General features: G+C 37.5%; 1 protein-coding gene across 3 annotated transcripts in view; it reads right to left on the bottom strand.

Moving 5' to 3' along the window:
* gpm6bb (glycoprotein M6Bb) overlaps positions 1-12753 on the bottom strand; it is a 30053-nt gene that overhangs the window by 2335 nt on the left and 14965 nt on the right. The window contains exons 2-7 of one of the 3 annotated variants that reach the window (XM_042000994.1): positions 7873-7880; positions 4563-4750; positions 3641-3797; positions 3330-3498; positions 2200-2273; positions 2017-2082 (exon numbers count right to left, since the gene is read on the bottom strand). In XM_042000994.1, coding sequence (XP_041856928.1) covers positions 2017-2082; positions 2200-2273; positions 3330-3498; positions 3641-3797; positions 4563-4750; positions 7873-7875 — 657 coding nt within the window. In that variant the 5' untranslated portion in view covers positions 7876-7880. Of the gene's footprint in view, positions 1-135; positions 1552-2016; positions 2083-2199; positions 2274-3329; positions 3499-3640; positions 3798-4562; positions 4751-7872; positions 7881-12753 lie in introns of those variants that run through there. The other 2 variants (XM_042000995.1, XM_042000993.1) reach the window with 2 other exon arrangements.

Genomic DNA, 12753 nt, shown 5'->3' with positions numbered 1-12753 from the left:
GATGGTGCATGCAAGCTGTAAAAGCTGGAGGTTAGTGCAAAGCATGAGATTCTGCATTTTGTAAACCTGGCTAACTACGTTACCCAATTTCATAAATTGCTGTAGGCTTTAGGAAAAAAATAGACCAAGTAGGGATACTTTTGTAAACAAAGATGGTTTATTTTATAAAGAAAGTAAAAGCTACAGTCTTGTAAAACTTGGAGAAAATTAAATATATGAAATATGGAATATAAGTAACTATAAACAGATCACAGAATCTGAAACTTGTAAGCATGCAGGCTCAGCGTTAAAATGAACAAATGGCTCTTTAATCGCACTTTGAGAAAGAATAAAAGGAAAAATGGATGAAATGAAACAAATTCTTAGCTGATGCTACAGCAGTATCAAATGTCAGAAAAAAACCATTTACGCTACACTAAAGTAGAAGAATTTCTTTATTTAATTTTATATAATATGTGAAATTAAACTGTGTCTTAGGACCTCATGCAGAAGTACACTCCTTGTACTGGCCTATGTGTGTGCTATGCTATTGTAGGGAGGAGCAGTTACTTTTAAATCTACAATATACAAGCGGTCAACATAAAACTGAGCATAAAACACATAAAAATACTTTTAGTGAGTTTAGAGTCTAATTGTAAAGAAAGTATAATACTGAAGGTGTTTATGGTTTGGCACCAAAATCCAAAGGCTGTGCAATAAACCAAAGAAATACAAAAGGACTAGGCAATTGGCAACTGCTACTATACCACTGATGCAATTAATCCTCTACTAAACTGGTAAACTGGCGATCAGAAACATGAAGCCTGAGAACACCTTCAATATTTGTCATTAGATGTCCACATGGATTAAATTCAGAGCATCTATATGAGCTGGGTGCAGTCTATGTCGTGTTCAAACCTCACTGCCAATTTTGGTGATTTTTAAAATGGCATGTTAAAAAAAAAACCTTCAAAAGTATGTTACAGTTATGCTTCAATGTGCCTCAGAATTTCATGCACAAATTTACATTTCAGCTCTGACTGCAGTCCACTGATGCATGCTAAATACTGCTTTATTGTTTTTCTTATCTAAATTATTCATGCAGTCAATGCCTTTGTGCAGGCCACAACCGGTTTCACACATTACAAATATAAATAACACTATTGTGGATTTTTAGCTGTGCACATTTCTGTAAAATCAAATGATGACATTTTTCTAGAAGCCGGTGTCAAAAAAAAAAAAAAAAAAAAAAAGTCATCTAAGCACCACCCCATTCTGAGGACAACTTTTATCAGGTGTCTTCAGACAAGCAAAACCTCTGCATACCAAATACCAAAAGAAGCATATAATCAGCTATTTACAAGTCATGTGATTACTAATGGCAAGATGTTGACTTTTCTATTCATAGTTGTTCTTTTTAGTTTGTTTGTTGTCAGTGGCAACTGTCTCTACTCAGCACTGTCAAATGGTGTACTGCGCTTATACACCAATTTAAAACTTAGTGCAGCAGTCTTCCCGACTCTTAAACTTCAAAACAGCAAAGTTATAAGTGGTAGCCATCATGTAGATCAGCTGGTGAAAGAAAACAGAAAATGTGGTAAGAGCACATGCTGGTGACCTCCTTGTCAGGAACATTGTGACAAGTTAGTAAAATGGCCAATCAGTTTTTAGCTGTAAAATGTTAATTAGTATCTTCACAACATCATACTTGCGGATTTATGTTTGTTTGTTTGTTTGTTTGTTTGTTTTTTAAAAGGAGTGTTATTTCTAAAAATGGTTATAAAACAAAAACAGTGAGGCCATACTGCACACTGTCCCACCCATCCTGAAATACAAACAGAGCCATGTGCATCTAAGCAGATGAAAAACAGCGAATGGAACTGGGACTGAGGAGAAGCCATAATGTAAATATCCTTTGTGTGGTTTCATAAACCATATAAGAATGAGAAGAGGAGCACTTGACACATGATCTGTGGATACAAACCGTGCAAAGATTGACTAAAGGGAGAGGATGGAGAGACTTGGAGGGAAGCTTACCAGAGCAATCACAGTGGCTCCTGCCCCAGCGCACGCTACGATGTACAGGTGGTAAGACAGGTAGAACTGGGAAAAAAGTAGTTTTTTTCTTTAGTTAAAGTAGTTTTTGATTCACCATCTAGTGCTGCCTGTCCCTACTGCGATGTATTTGTATAAATATGCATGTAGGAAATAGTATCTTACCTCACTGGTGTTACAGATGTCACCTAGCGTGGATCCACAGGCCTTGCCTGGAGTGGCATTCCACGGGATAATTCCTGCAGCCATTGAATTCAAAGGTTTACTGCTGCACCAAATAATTTCCTTTTGGCTTGCCAATCATACAACTGCAAACCTTGAGCTAAAGTCTGTCAAGTTCATGCCCGCTGAGTACAAAGCTCTAAATGATAATGACATTTCAAAGATTCAACAAGGCATTCCACTGATTTCACACATGACAATACCTTTATCTTCTTGCAGCCTTAAAAAATAGCTTTAAAATGTCACAGGCTTTTTTCAGCTTAGCCTTAGGGACCTCAAATTATCAGGAAACATCTTTGTTGTCAACAAGGGACATAAAAGAAGGATTGTATTTACCATTTTGGCAGGGTCTAATGAAAGATAAAAAAAACATGGGAAGCAGAATCCAACAACTTGATTTAGAGATTACTGTACACAGACTAAAAGTACAGACTTGTCTTGCCTCTGCTACGTCAGTATTTACCCTTTCTCTTTCAATTGGTCTGTTCTAAGTCACTAAAATCATCACAAGTGAAGAAGTTATTTGGATATTTCTTTAAGGCTCGTGTAGCACTGAATTCCCAGAGACCTTTTAGCTAGTTTGTTCTTACAGAAAAAAAACAATACATATGTTTTACCACTTCAACGAAACTAGTTCAGTTTCACAGACTGTCCTCTTAAAAGTATTTTCTCCATATATTTAAAATATGCAGAAGTGCTGTCAAGCATATTTACATTCAGTTTGTTTAGATTTGTTTTGATAAGGTACTGCACTTTTTTTTACCGCTCAGAGTTGCATTCATTTTCACATCACAGATCTGATGTTGATGAGAGCCAAACAACTGTAAAGTCTTCTCCAGCACACCCCAAAGATCTGAACTCTGAGGTTTGAAAATGAGATTTCATGCTGCCTGAACTACTCTTCTTTTATTTGAGCCTGAAGAATCATAGTATTGTCATCTTGGAAAAGGGTCCAACCCCAGATAATTTGCTTAGTTAAACCCAGGTGGTGATGTTTTTTAAGCCAAGCAGTGTAATTTTTTTGGACCTTTTAAAATGAATATGATGTCAATTACTTGATTATATTCTCCTACCATATTGACGAACATCCACGCAGATGGAGTCGATATTTGTAAGGTTGGCCATAGGTGACCTCATGGCGTTACAGGTAGACCACATGTTGTAGAAAAGGAAGACGGGCACGGCAGAGAAGCCAAACACACCAAGCCAGGCCACACCCAGGATGTATGTAAGGAACACAAACTGAGGACAGAAACCAGATAGCATCATACTCAGCTTTTATAAGCTTTAATCCTATAAAAATGAAAATTTCTGTTTTCCTGGGGTAAATAAATAAATAAATAAAAATCAGGTGCGATGCAGCAGTGTGGTTTTGTTAACATACCATTCCGCTGATGCAGCGCCCACAGATGGTGGTCTTGAACTCGCTGTGCAGCTCCTTGACGGCACTAGTTGTGTAGAAGCCCTCGGCAAGCAGAATGATTCCATACAGGAAGAAAAACGACGCAATGCCATAGATGACATACTGCATCAGCTGTATTCTGTTAAGGAGCAATGTCACAGTTAGGCTTTGTTGTGCAGGTGAAGCTGCTAGAGATTGAAAACAGTCTTCATCTCCAACAAGACACCTGGAGAGAACCTCTAAAAGTGTCAGGTATACTCTCATACTGTCACGGTGTACTACTGTTTGCTGTGGAAAATGGATGTATACAGTATTTCATTTTTCATACAGTCCTTTTAACAGAAACCTGGCTTGGTTAATCATAAACAGATGGCCATATTATGGTTAATGTCAACACTTCTCAAAAGAGTCAAGAGGGATTCAAGCCCAAATGTGGAGATAACAGGTGATGCATGTTTCTGGAAATCATCCACTAAAAGACAAACTGCCTCAGTGGACACATAAAATTAAACAGTGCACTTAAAATCCACCCCAACATAAAACACATGTGCAGCCCTGACTAAAGTCATTCCTCTTTCATTGTTTGGGCTAATAAATGTGCTGCAAAAGATAAACCATCCATATTAGGTCTGTTCTAAAGGATAAGATGAGCATAAGAATTCCCAGCTAAAAATAGCCAACATAAAGTCTACCTCAATAAGAGTTATCTTTATAAAGTTTGGACTTCTCTTTATTGTGATGGATACATAGAAAGCACATTTTCCTTTGACTGCATTGGGTAATGGATCTTATTATGACATTAAATAGTATACCATAATTTCTTTCTTATCTGTTGTATCCGTTTCTCAGTCTCAGACAAGAAAGCACGTCATGTGAAATTTATGTGTAGCATGAGGGTACTTACACATCAGTAAGCATGGCGTGATCGGTAGTGACCTTGGAGAAGTGGGCTTCCAGGATGGTCACAGTGCCAGTGAGAGCCACGTGACCACATCCACAGAACAGGGCGACGCCAGAGAAGCAGAGGATAGTAGCCACCAGCGACGCATAGGGCACTCCACCTAAACATTTAATGCAGCACTCAAAGCAACCTGTGGAAAAAAAAGAAACAGAAAAAGGGGAAAGTGTCAACTGAAACTTGAACCATAAAATTATGTTTATACTTCACTGTTTACTTTAAAAATCACCATGTTTCAACATTTGCAATCGCAATTGATAAAGTGTTCTTCCTTGCCAAATTACTCCAGCATCAAGTACCAGCAGAAGTAGCTTCATGTGTTCCCCCTCAAGGTTTTAAAATCTACACTGCTTTCATGTTTTATTTGACAATTTATCACTACACTTAAAGGCCACTAATGGCTGTCCAGCAGGTCAGAGCAGTGGGTATCTGCCAAGCTGTAATGGAAATCTATGGCAGCTTACCATGAGGGGAGTAAAGTGACCCAGATGGGTCTGTCTCATCCAATGTGTTCTTATGACTTCAAAATGGAGCCATTCACCACAATGCACCGTCTGTGGGCACGAGTAAACAAGCTGCAGTGTGTTTCCAATCAGACCCACATGTGTCTGACAGGATGTCATAGGACAACCAGGTCAATGCCTGTTTATGTTGTAAGTCTACCACCTACTGCTGATGTTGCATTATAACTGAAGTATTTAAAGTAGCTTCAGGCAATATTGTTTCATTTTACATTGATCAAATGACTGTGTTTAAAGAGAAATTTCTAACCCAGATACAAATAGACAATTGTTCAGTTCCCACAGCTTCCCAGTGAAAAGCTGTTTAAGGTCATTGTTTTGGTTTTGGAGCTTTGGAGTTATTACAGTTTTGCTTCAGTCTTGCAATTTACACCAATTACAGAAATTCTTTGTCAATGTTCAGCTCATTGTATCAGAGTCTGTGTATCTTTTTAAATAAACTTGATCATTTTACATAAATTTCTCCATAAAAATGTAGAATAATAATTGCTTATTTGTACTATATTTATCTCAGCAAAAAAGTAAAATCAATAACGCTAAAAATCCTTTAATGTATCTTAATTTGACCACATTTTGACACCTATTTGTAGCCATAATCAGTATAAGCTTTTTTAATCCAGTAGGAATTAAAATGGATCCTAAATCTCTGTCAACTTTTTTTTTCCCCCTCATGTGACATTTTCTGTTTTAGTAATGCTTGTTTTGATGAAGAACATCTGAAGCATGCAGCAAATCCCCACAATAACAACACAGTCCAGTACACCACAAAAACCTCGTAAATTGTAAGTGCCAGCTTCACCCAACTTTATTCAGCCTCATTTGAGAGAAGAGTTTTACACTTTGTTTTCCTGACTGTAACTTGCTTTCAATAATGTTCTCTTAAGATGTTATAATTTTACAGCTTTTTTGGTTAGGTGGAAAAGCTAAATCATATGCACACTCCTTTCTATACCAGCAGCTTAGGACACCATCTTTTGTTCTCTGCCACCGAGGATGCTAAAAGTAAGTAGAGAAAGGAAGCATGAACTTCAGTTCAAAACTACAAATGTGCTCCACTCATTGGCCTCTTCAATGAGGTGAGGAGCCTGAAAGTTAATCTGTGTTTCTGCTTTTTCCCTTAATAAAGAAAACAAAAACAGAAAAAAAACAGAAATACTGCTACTGGACCAAAACATTTGTAGTTAGAGGCCTCATCCTGACTGTTTGTGAAGTACAGGGAGATAAAAAGATTTCGATCCCACGGTCCGTGAATAGAAGTTGCCATGGCAGCGTGTTAACCACAACTCAATGAGTGTGCCCGCAGCAGAGTTGCTAACTTCAGCCACAGCCCACATTTCTCCAACGAGCACATCAGGGAGGGCGAGTGGAGATCACAGGGCTCTACAGGATATTGAGCCTGGCTGTAAAGTAAATACAGTCCATTTAAAGTAAGAGCTGCTCTTGTTGTAGCTGGTGCTGTCAGGCAGCTCTGATTCAGTCTGAGATATTAGCTGTAAGTCAACTCACTTTCACCATTCAAGACTGTTAAGGACCGTTTACACAACCATACAGCATTCTTCCTTCGCAATAAGTGCAGTAATGTTTCCATGTGGAAAGTGTGGGTAGACTTAATATTTATTGCCGGATTAAATGAAAGATGTAGTAACAGCCACATTAGGTATTGTGAAATAAATTGACATGTCACAGAGGAAAAATCATCACAATGTCTAATTTAGAAAGCATCTTTTAAACTGCTTTTAAATGTGCCAAAACCCCATCATAGTAACTATTTAAAACCCTGAAACTTAGTGCTGGATACCAGATATTATTACGAGAGCCTGCATTCACTGTCGGAATATTAAAAGAGCTGAAAATGTGAAAAGGATTAAATTAATAAAACATTAGTAGACTGAACTGCATTTGAAATATCTATCCATCCTGGGAGAGAAAGCTACTTTGATATCTGTCTGTACAGGAAACCTGAATCAATTTTGTTGGGTGGTATGGTTAATAACTTAATAAATCCAGGGTGGTCTTCTCACAGCTGGTCTTGTCATGTTGTCAGGTTTGTATTACTCTGTTCTGGCTGACCAAGTACCGACCTGCTGACATATTTTTGCAGGACCGCGACTGTTTACAAAGAGGTTCAATGAAAACCTTTTGCCCTCAGAGAAGACAGGGGGACAGCTAACACCACTGTTAAAAGCCCTGCACAGTAGTCAGGATCAACAATCTGCACCAAACCAAATAAAAACTTAATCAGTGGAGAGCTTGGATTTCAAGGTAGCTGCAGTCTGTGAGATATTATGTGTCCTTTTAATCAAGTTTGCCACCATGTTTCAGAATCAGTTCCTGACTCCAATTTTTCTTTTTCTCTCTCTCTGTCTTTGCGGAGACATCTGGCAGGTGGAACGACTGTTGACTTGAGAAATACTGTGATAAACTTGGGCCTCAAGATCAACCTAATACAACTTCCACACTTTATAAAGAATGACTTACCTTACCAGAAATCGATGTATTAAGTTTCACCTAAATGCTGGAAACATAACTAAAAACAAGGAAAGCATAACATCGAACTCTAAGCACCGCTATAGTTCTCTATTTGTTTCATTGGTCTTTTTCAGCCATTGCAAATGTTGATTCTGAAATATATGCAAAGCTACTAATCATTCCATCTTCGTTGTCACTCAATAAATAACTGATGGTAATAATTGAAACACTGTTTCAAACAACATTCAGTATTTACAAAAGACAGTCATTTTTTTCATAGTGAAACTTTTGTAAATACCTCTACAATGAGAGCTAAACGATATTAGAAAACCATTTGAAGCTTGTCATGAGGGCATGCCTTGCAGTATACATACAAATACTTTAGTGTAGGATATTCAACTCAGGTGAATTAACAAGGGTTGCATTTCCTCTTCTTCACCTGTGCACACTGGTTAGTAGCAGAACATGCAAATAAATCAGACGTTCTTCTCTTTGTAAGTGGAATGCAGCCTGCATTCAAACACCTGTGATTGTCCTACTTTTTCAAGTCTAAACGTCTGCAAAATGTAACAAAGGTCTATAGACTGCCATTTACTGCAGTCCAAGCAGTATTTTGCAATATTGACATTGTATAAGTCAATAATGATACATTTTCTATTTATTGTGCAGCTCTGTTGCAAACACAATTCAGCATTTACAAATGCTATTTTCTGAAGTTTTTTTTTCTGCTTTGTTAATGCAAACGTTGCACTGAAAATATTTAATTAAATGAATATCTGAGGCAGTAAGCATAAAAAGTAGTATTGGGAGACGTTTCTATCTATCAGTCTCAGACACTCCAATTTACACCCTTTATAATATGATCCATCTACTTCATAGCAAAAAACGCGCCTCAGCATGATATTTATCTAATCCTAATGATGTTTATCATGTGCAAAGTGAATGCACTGTGTTATGTCATTTAGTAGGTGTGCCATGTGGTAATAAGGTTCAACAGAACCTTGTTACCACATGGTTTTAATACAGAAGCTGGTCCAAACATGACAACCTGTGGCTATCCAGCTGACAGCACATGAAGATAAAGATCTACATATCTCTCAACTGATTGGTGACTAGAAAGGTATGTGCTGGTTACAGTTTAGCATGCAAGCAGAAGAGTGGTTCATGTCACATAGACACAGGTAGTAACATCACATGTCACCTTTGAAATTCTTTACAATGAGCTAAAACACACACTCAATGTAAAAAGAAAAAGAAAAAGAAAAATTAAAAAGCTACCCTTAACTCACACAGTATGAATGACCTTATCCACATTCCACATAAAAATGCTAGCTGTAGTTTAATGTGTGGATATGTGATGACAGTAACATGATATTGACATTTCTTGCACATGTAATAAAAACTCATCATAAAGCTCCAGTAATTTCCCCTGTAGTAAAGAAATTCACAAAGTGCCACTACAAGTTATAAAAGAGACAGGCATTTGAGCAAACTGACACTTTACATTACAGAGGACAGCTATGTGGGAGCTGTTGAATCCAATTAAACAAGCGGCTTATGGTACACTGATCCTGCAGAATACATTACTCATTTGTTTCCATATGTAATCAGGGATCCAAAAATTGCAGAAAGAATAAACTATGGTTTTCTTATTTATTTATTAATCCAACACAAAAATAAACAAATTGTTTTTGCAGAAAAGAATGACAAGTTATCTTTCAGTTGTCTGATTTGTTTTTTATCCCCAGATGAATATGAAAATGATGGAACCACTCGCTTTCTCTGAACAGAACACCATAAATGAAAATCACATTGGGCCCTTTGATGACTTTCACATGCTCCCAGTCCCTGACTATGACTATCAGACCTCTAGCCACTTCAAGAGACTCTGCTTCATCTCTTTTAAACAGAACATAAATGAAAGGAGAACAGATAGAATGAAGTACAGAGGGAGCGCAAGAAACACAGACAAGTTACTGTTTGTCGTGACAATATCTGGCCTTACAGCAGAAACTGGAGTTGCCACATCGGCATCACGTGAAGAGATAGGGAAAAAAGACACTTGTGTAAAAGAAAAAAAAAGTGCTTGTGAAACTGAGTGTGTGACATTATGTGAAAGAGACAGAGGAAAAAAATGAAACAGAAAGGGAGTCCAAGAAGGCTTGATACAAAGGGCCAGTGTGTGCAGCCCCAGACTGTCCATCACACTGGACTCTCAGGGGCCATTCAGAATAGCAGTGAGCCACGACTTCCGGCCCACAGGCTGGAGGCCCAGGACAAGCCCACCACTGAGTTCCATCCTGTGTGCCCCTCCAGCACTGCGCACTGTGAAGCCACAATTGGCCATAACAGCCTTTTAACACTCCAGGAGGATCCTGTTTGTCAAATCTGTTCAGACTGTTCATTAAGACCAGTGTGAGATGCAGGCAAGCTCAAGTAGAAAACCGAAACTGACAAAGGCACAGCAAGAAAAAGGTCTTAAAACACAGCCATAAAACTAAGAAAAAAAAAAAAAACCAGGGTAAAAGAAAATATTATAAAGAACAATGTTCCAAAAATAAGTACATAACAGAAAACAATTATGAATTTAAGATTTTGTTTGTCATGTTTTTGTGCTTTCTTTGGCATTTGTGAAAATATTCTTATGTGAAATGCTCCCGGCTACAAATCTTTTTCCAAGTCCCTCCAAACAGGTTAGTACAACCATGCCTCTCCACAGCTCGCTCATACTCACCAGCAAGTTTGCAACTGGCCATGCTTCTTTAGTCATCACAAAAATGCAGCCTATCAACAACATAATTTGATTGCTAAACTGGATGCTTTCCAGAAAATGGAACTGTCTACAGTTTTTCCACAACTGCTATGAGAAGGATCAGCAAAGATGAGATTGAGTAAGCGCTAGGTTTTTGAAACAAACTGTTGAATCTGGCATTCATCGCAGACAAAAACACAAACAAAACTTTTCAAATAAACAATCACGTGGAGCACACACAAATGCCAGCTTCATATTTTCAGATGGAAAAGTGCATCTATGATTGTCAAACATTCAACACGCAACTTAGGATGAAGACATTGCAGCTTTTTTTCTCTTTATGCTCAAAAACAATCTGGCCTCCAGCTTCATTTAAACACCACCCAGTTCCAATCTGAAATCTAAGCTCATTGCTAACAGATGTGCCTATTTACAGCTAATACTAAGTCATCAACTATTGTTGTTTGTTTCTCCATTGAGGCAAGCTGCCAACATGTTTATGAGACTCATTTTCCACACATTCTGTTGAGAGGAAGGATACTCAAATATGCTATAAAGGCTATAATAACATGTCTCAAGGGTTGAGGGAAATCTGGAAATTCTGCAAAGTTTATCAAAAGTGAAATTCTAACTCTGACATCTTGACTGTGGCTAGTGGCTTTGTATGATAGTTAATGGTCTGGGGGAGTCATAGTATACATTTCGGGTCATTCAGATAAGAGGTAATGGTACATGACTTAATGTGCATCCAGGCCATAAACACACGACTGCTGTAATGTTAAGTAAACAATGGATGAGAATAGTCACCTCAATTCTATTGATAATCCATTATCATTAAGAGTGGGGCCTTTTAACAAAGTGCATACCTTCTCTTGTTGTATTAGCCATAGCTAAGGTCTTTTTCACTTTCTACAACTTTCATAAAGTCATAGAATATCCAAGAAATACTTAACAAATAAAAAAAAAAAAAAAATTCAACTTAAGTCTTCTTACACCATTCAGCAATTACATTATGACCACTTGCAAAACATTTAATGTCTCGATAAAATGTTCTGGTAATAGTTGGAATAGGTTGGCAGCTTCAACAAGGGCCAAACTGTGATGTTTAGGTGGGCCAAAAAAGAAAATCTAGTGAACTGGTGACAGTCATGAGTTACCAAAGCTCGCCGAGTGGGGAATGAAGACTTACTTTGATGCACACCAACTAGCCTAAGCATTGATGCAGACCGTGCATACCCCTTAATCGAAATGGCAATTTCTGATTGTTGCTCTTTCAGCTAGATAGTGTGTCCTGTCTCATTGGCAAAAAATGTTCAGGAATGGTTTATGGAACAGAACCAGAAGTTAGAGGAGTTGTCTTCCACATTCTCCAGAACTTGTATTAAAGAAATAAAATTAAAAAAATTAAACTTAAACAGAGATCCAAAAGAAGTAGGGCCCAGCCCTACCGAATGTTAGCATACAATATCAGGCACCTATACACATACTTTAATCTCTATTTAGAAAAGAGCTAACTTAAAAGAGTATCAGATCATAGTAATTAATAGAAAATTATAATTCTTTCTCCTTGTTGATCATGGCAGTAGAGTGATTATAGAGTTAAATGTATTGTGTCTTTTCTATCAACAGAACAATGACTCAAAACAATTAAAAATGCAGATGAATTCCTGAAGTAGCATTGCTAACTTACCATTAAATGGCTCAGTAAGCCACACAGCAACTAATATGGGGTACATTTAGTCATAAGTGACCAAGCATTGTTCTAGTGATTTTAATAACTTTACCAAACCAAATGTTTTAAACCAGTGTGACTTAGTTACAACAAATTAAAATTATTGTGTATTAGCTTGATGGCTGTGAAGCTAGCTAGCATCAGTTCAAGCTACTTGTCATAAAGTGAAGTTCCTGAAAATTACATACATAACTAAATCAGCTATCTACTGTCTTACAAACTTAATAAGCAATTTGCTGTTTGCCCAGAATATGTTGTAATACCACATAATAATGTGACGGGGGGAAATGAGATGATGTCAACATGTGGTAAAATCAAATGCTTTGTTTCATGGAATAAAACTGGATAACGTGGGAAACATTATGAAAAATGTTATTCAATGAAATACATAATATTAATGACACCATTTTGAGACGTGTAGAAATAACAAACTGTAAATAAACCCTTCTCGTGATGGCTGTATTTTGATACTGGTGATGCTTGATCTTTGTCCCTGCTCTTTCCATTCCCGTCATGCATCTTTGGCCTCCTCTGAAAGAACAGCTCAAATGCACTTTGGCATTTGATTGATCTGCGGTTGCTTCTGCAATAGACTCATTGTCCTTCGAAGTGACACTTGCATGATGACCAACATCAGAATACAACATGACTCCTGCTGCAGAG

Source organism: Melanotaenia boesemani, chromosome 12 (assembly GCF_017639745.1).
Source record: "Melanotaenia boesemani isolate fMelBoe1 chromosome 12, fMelBoe1.pri, whole genome shotgun sequence".
Lineage (NCBI taxonomy): Eukaryota > Metazoa > Chordata > Actinopteri > Atheriniformes > Melanotaeniidae > Melanotaenia > Melanotaenia boesemani.
The sequence above is the reverse complement of the archived record's forward strand: the minus strand, read 5'-3'. Positions and strand labels throughout refer to the sequence as shown.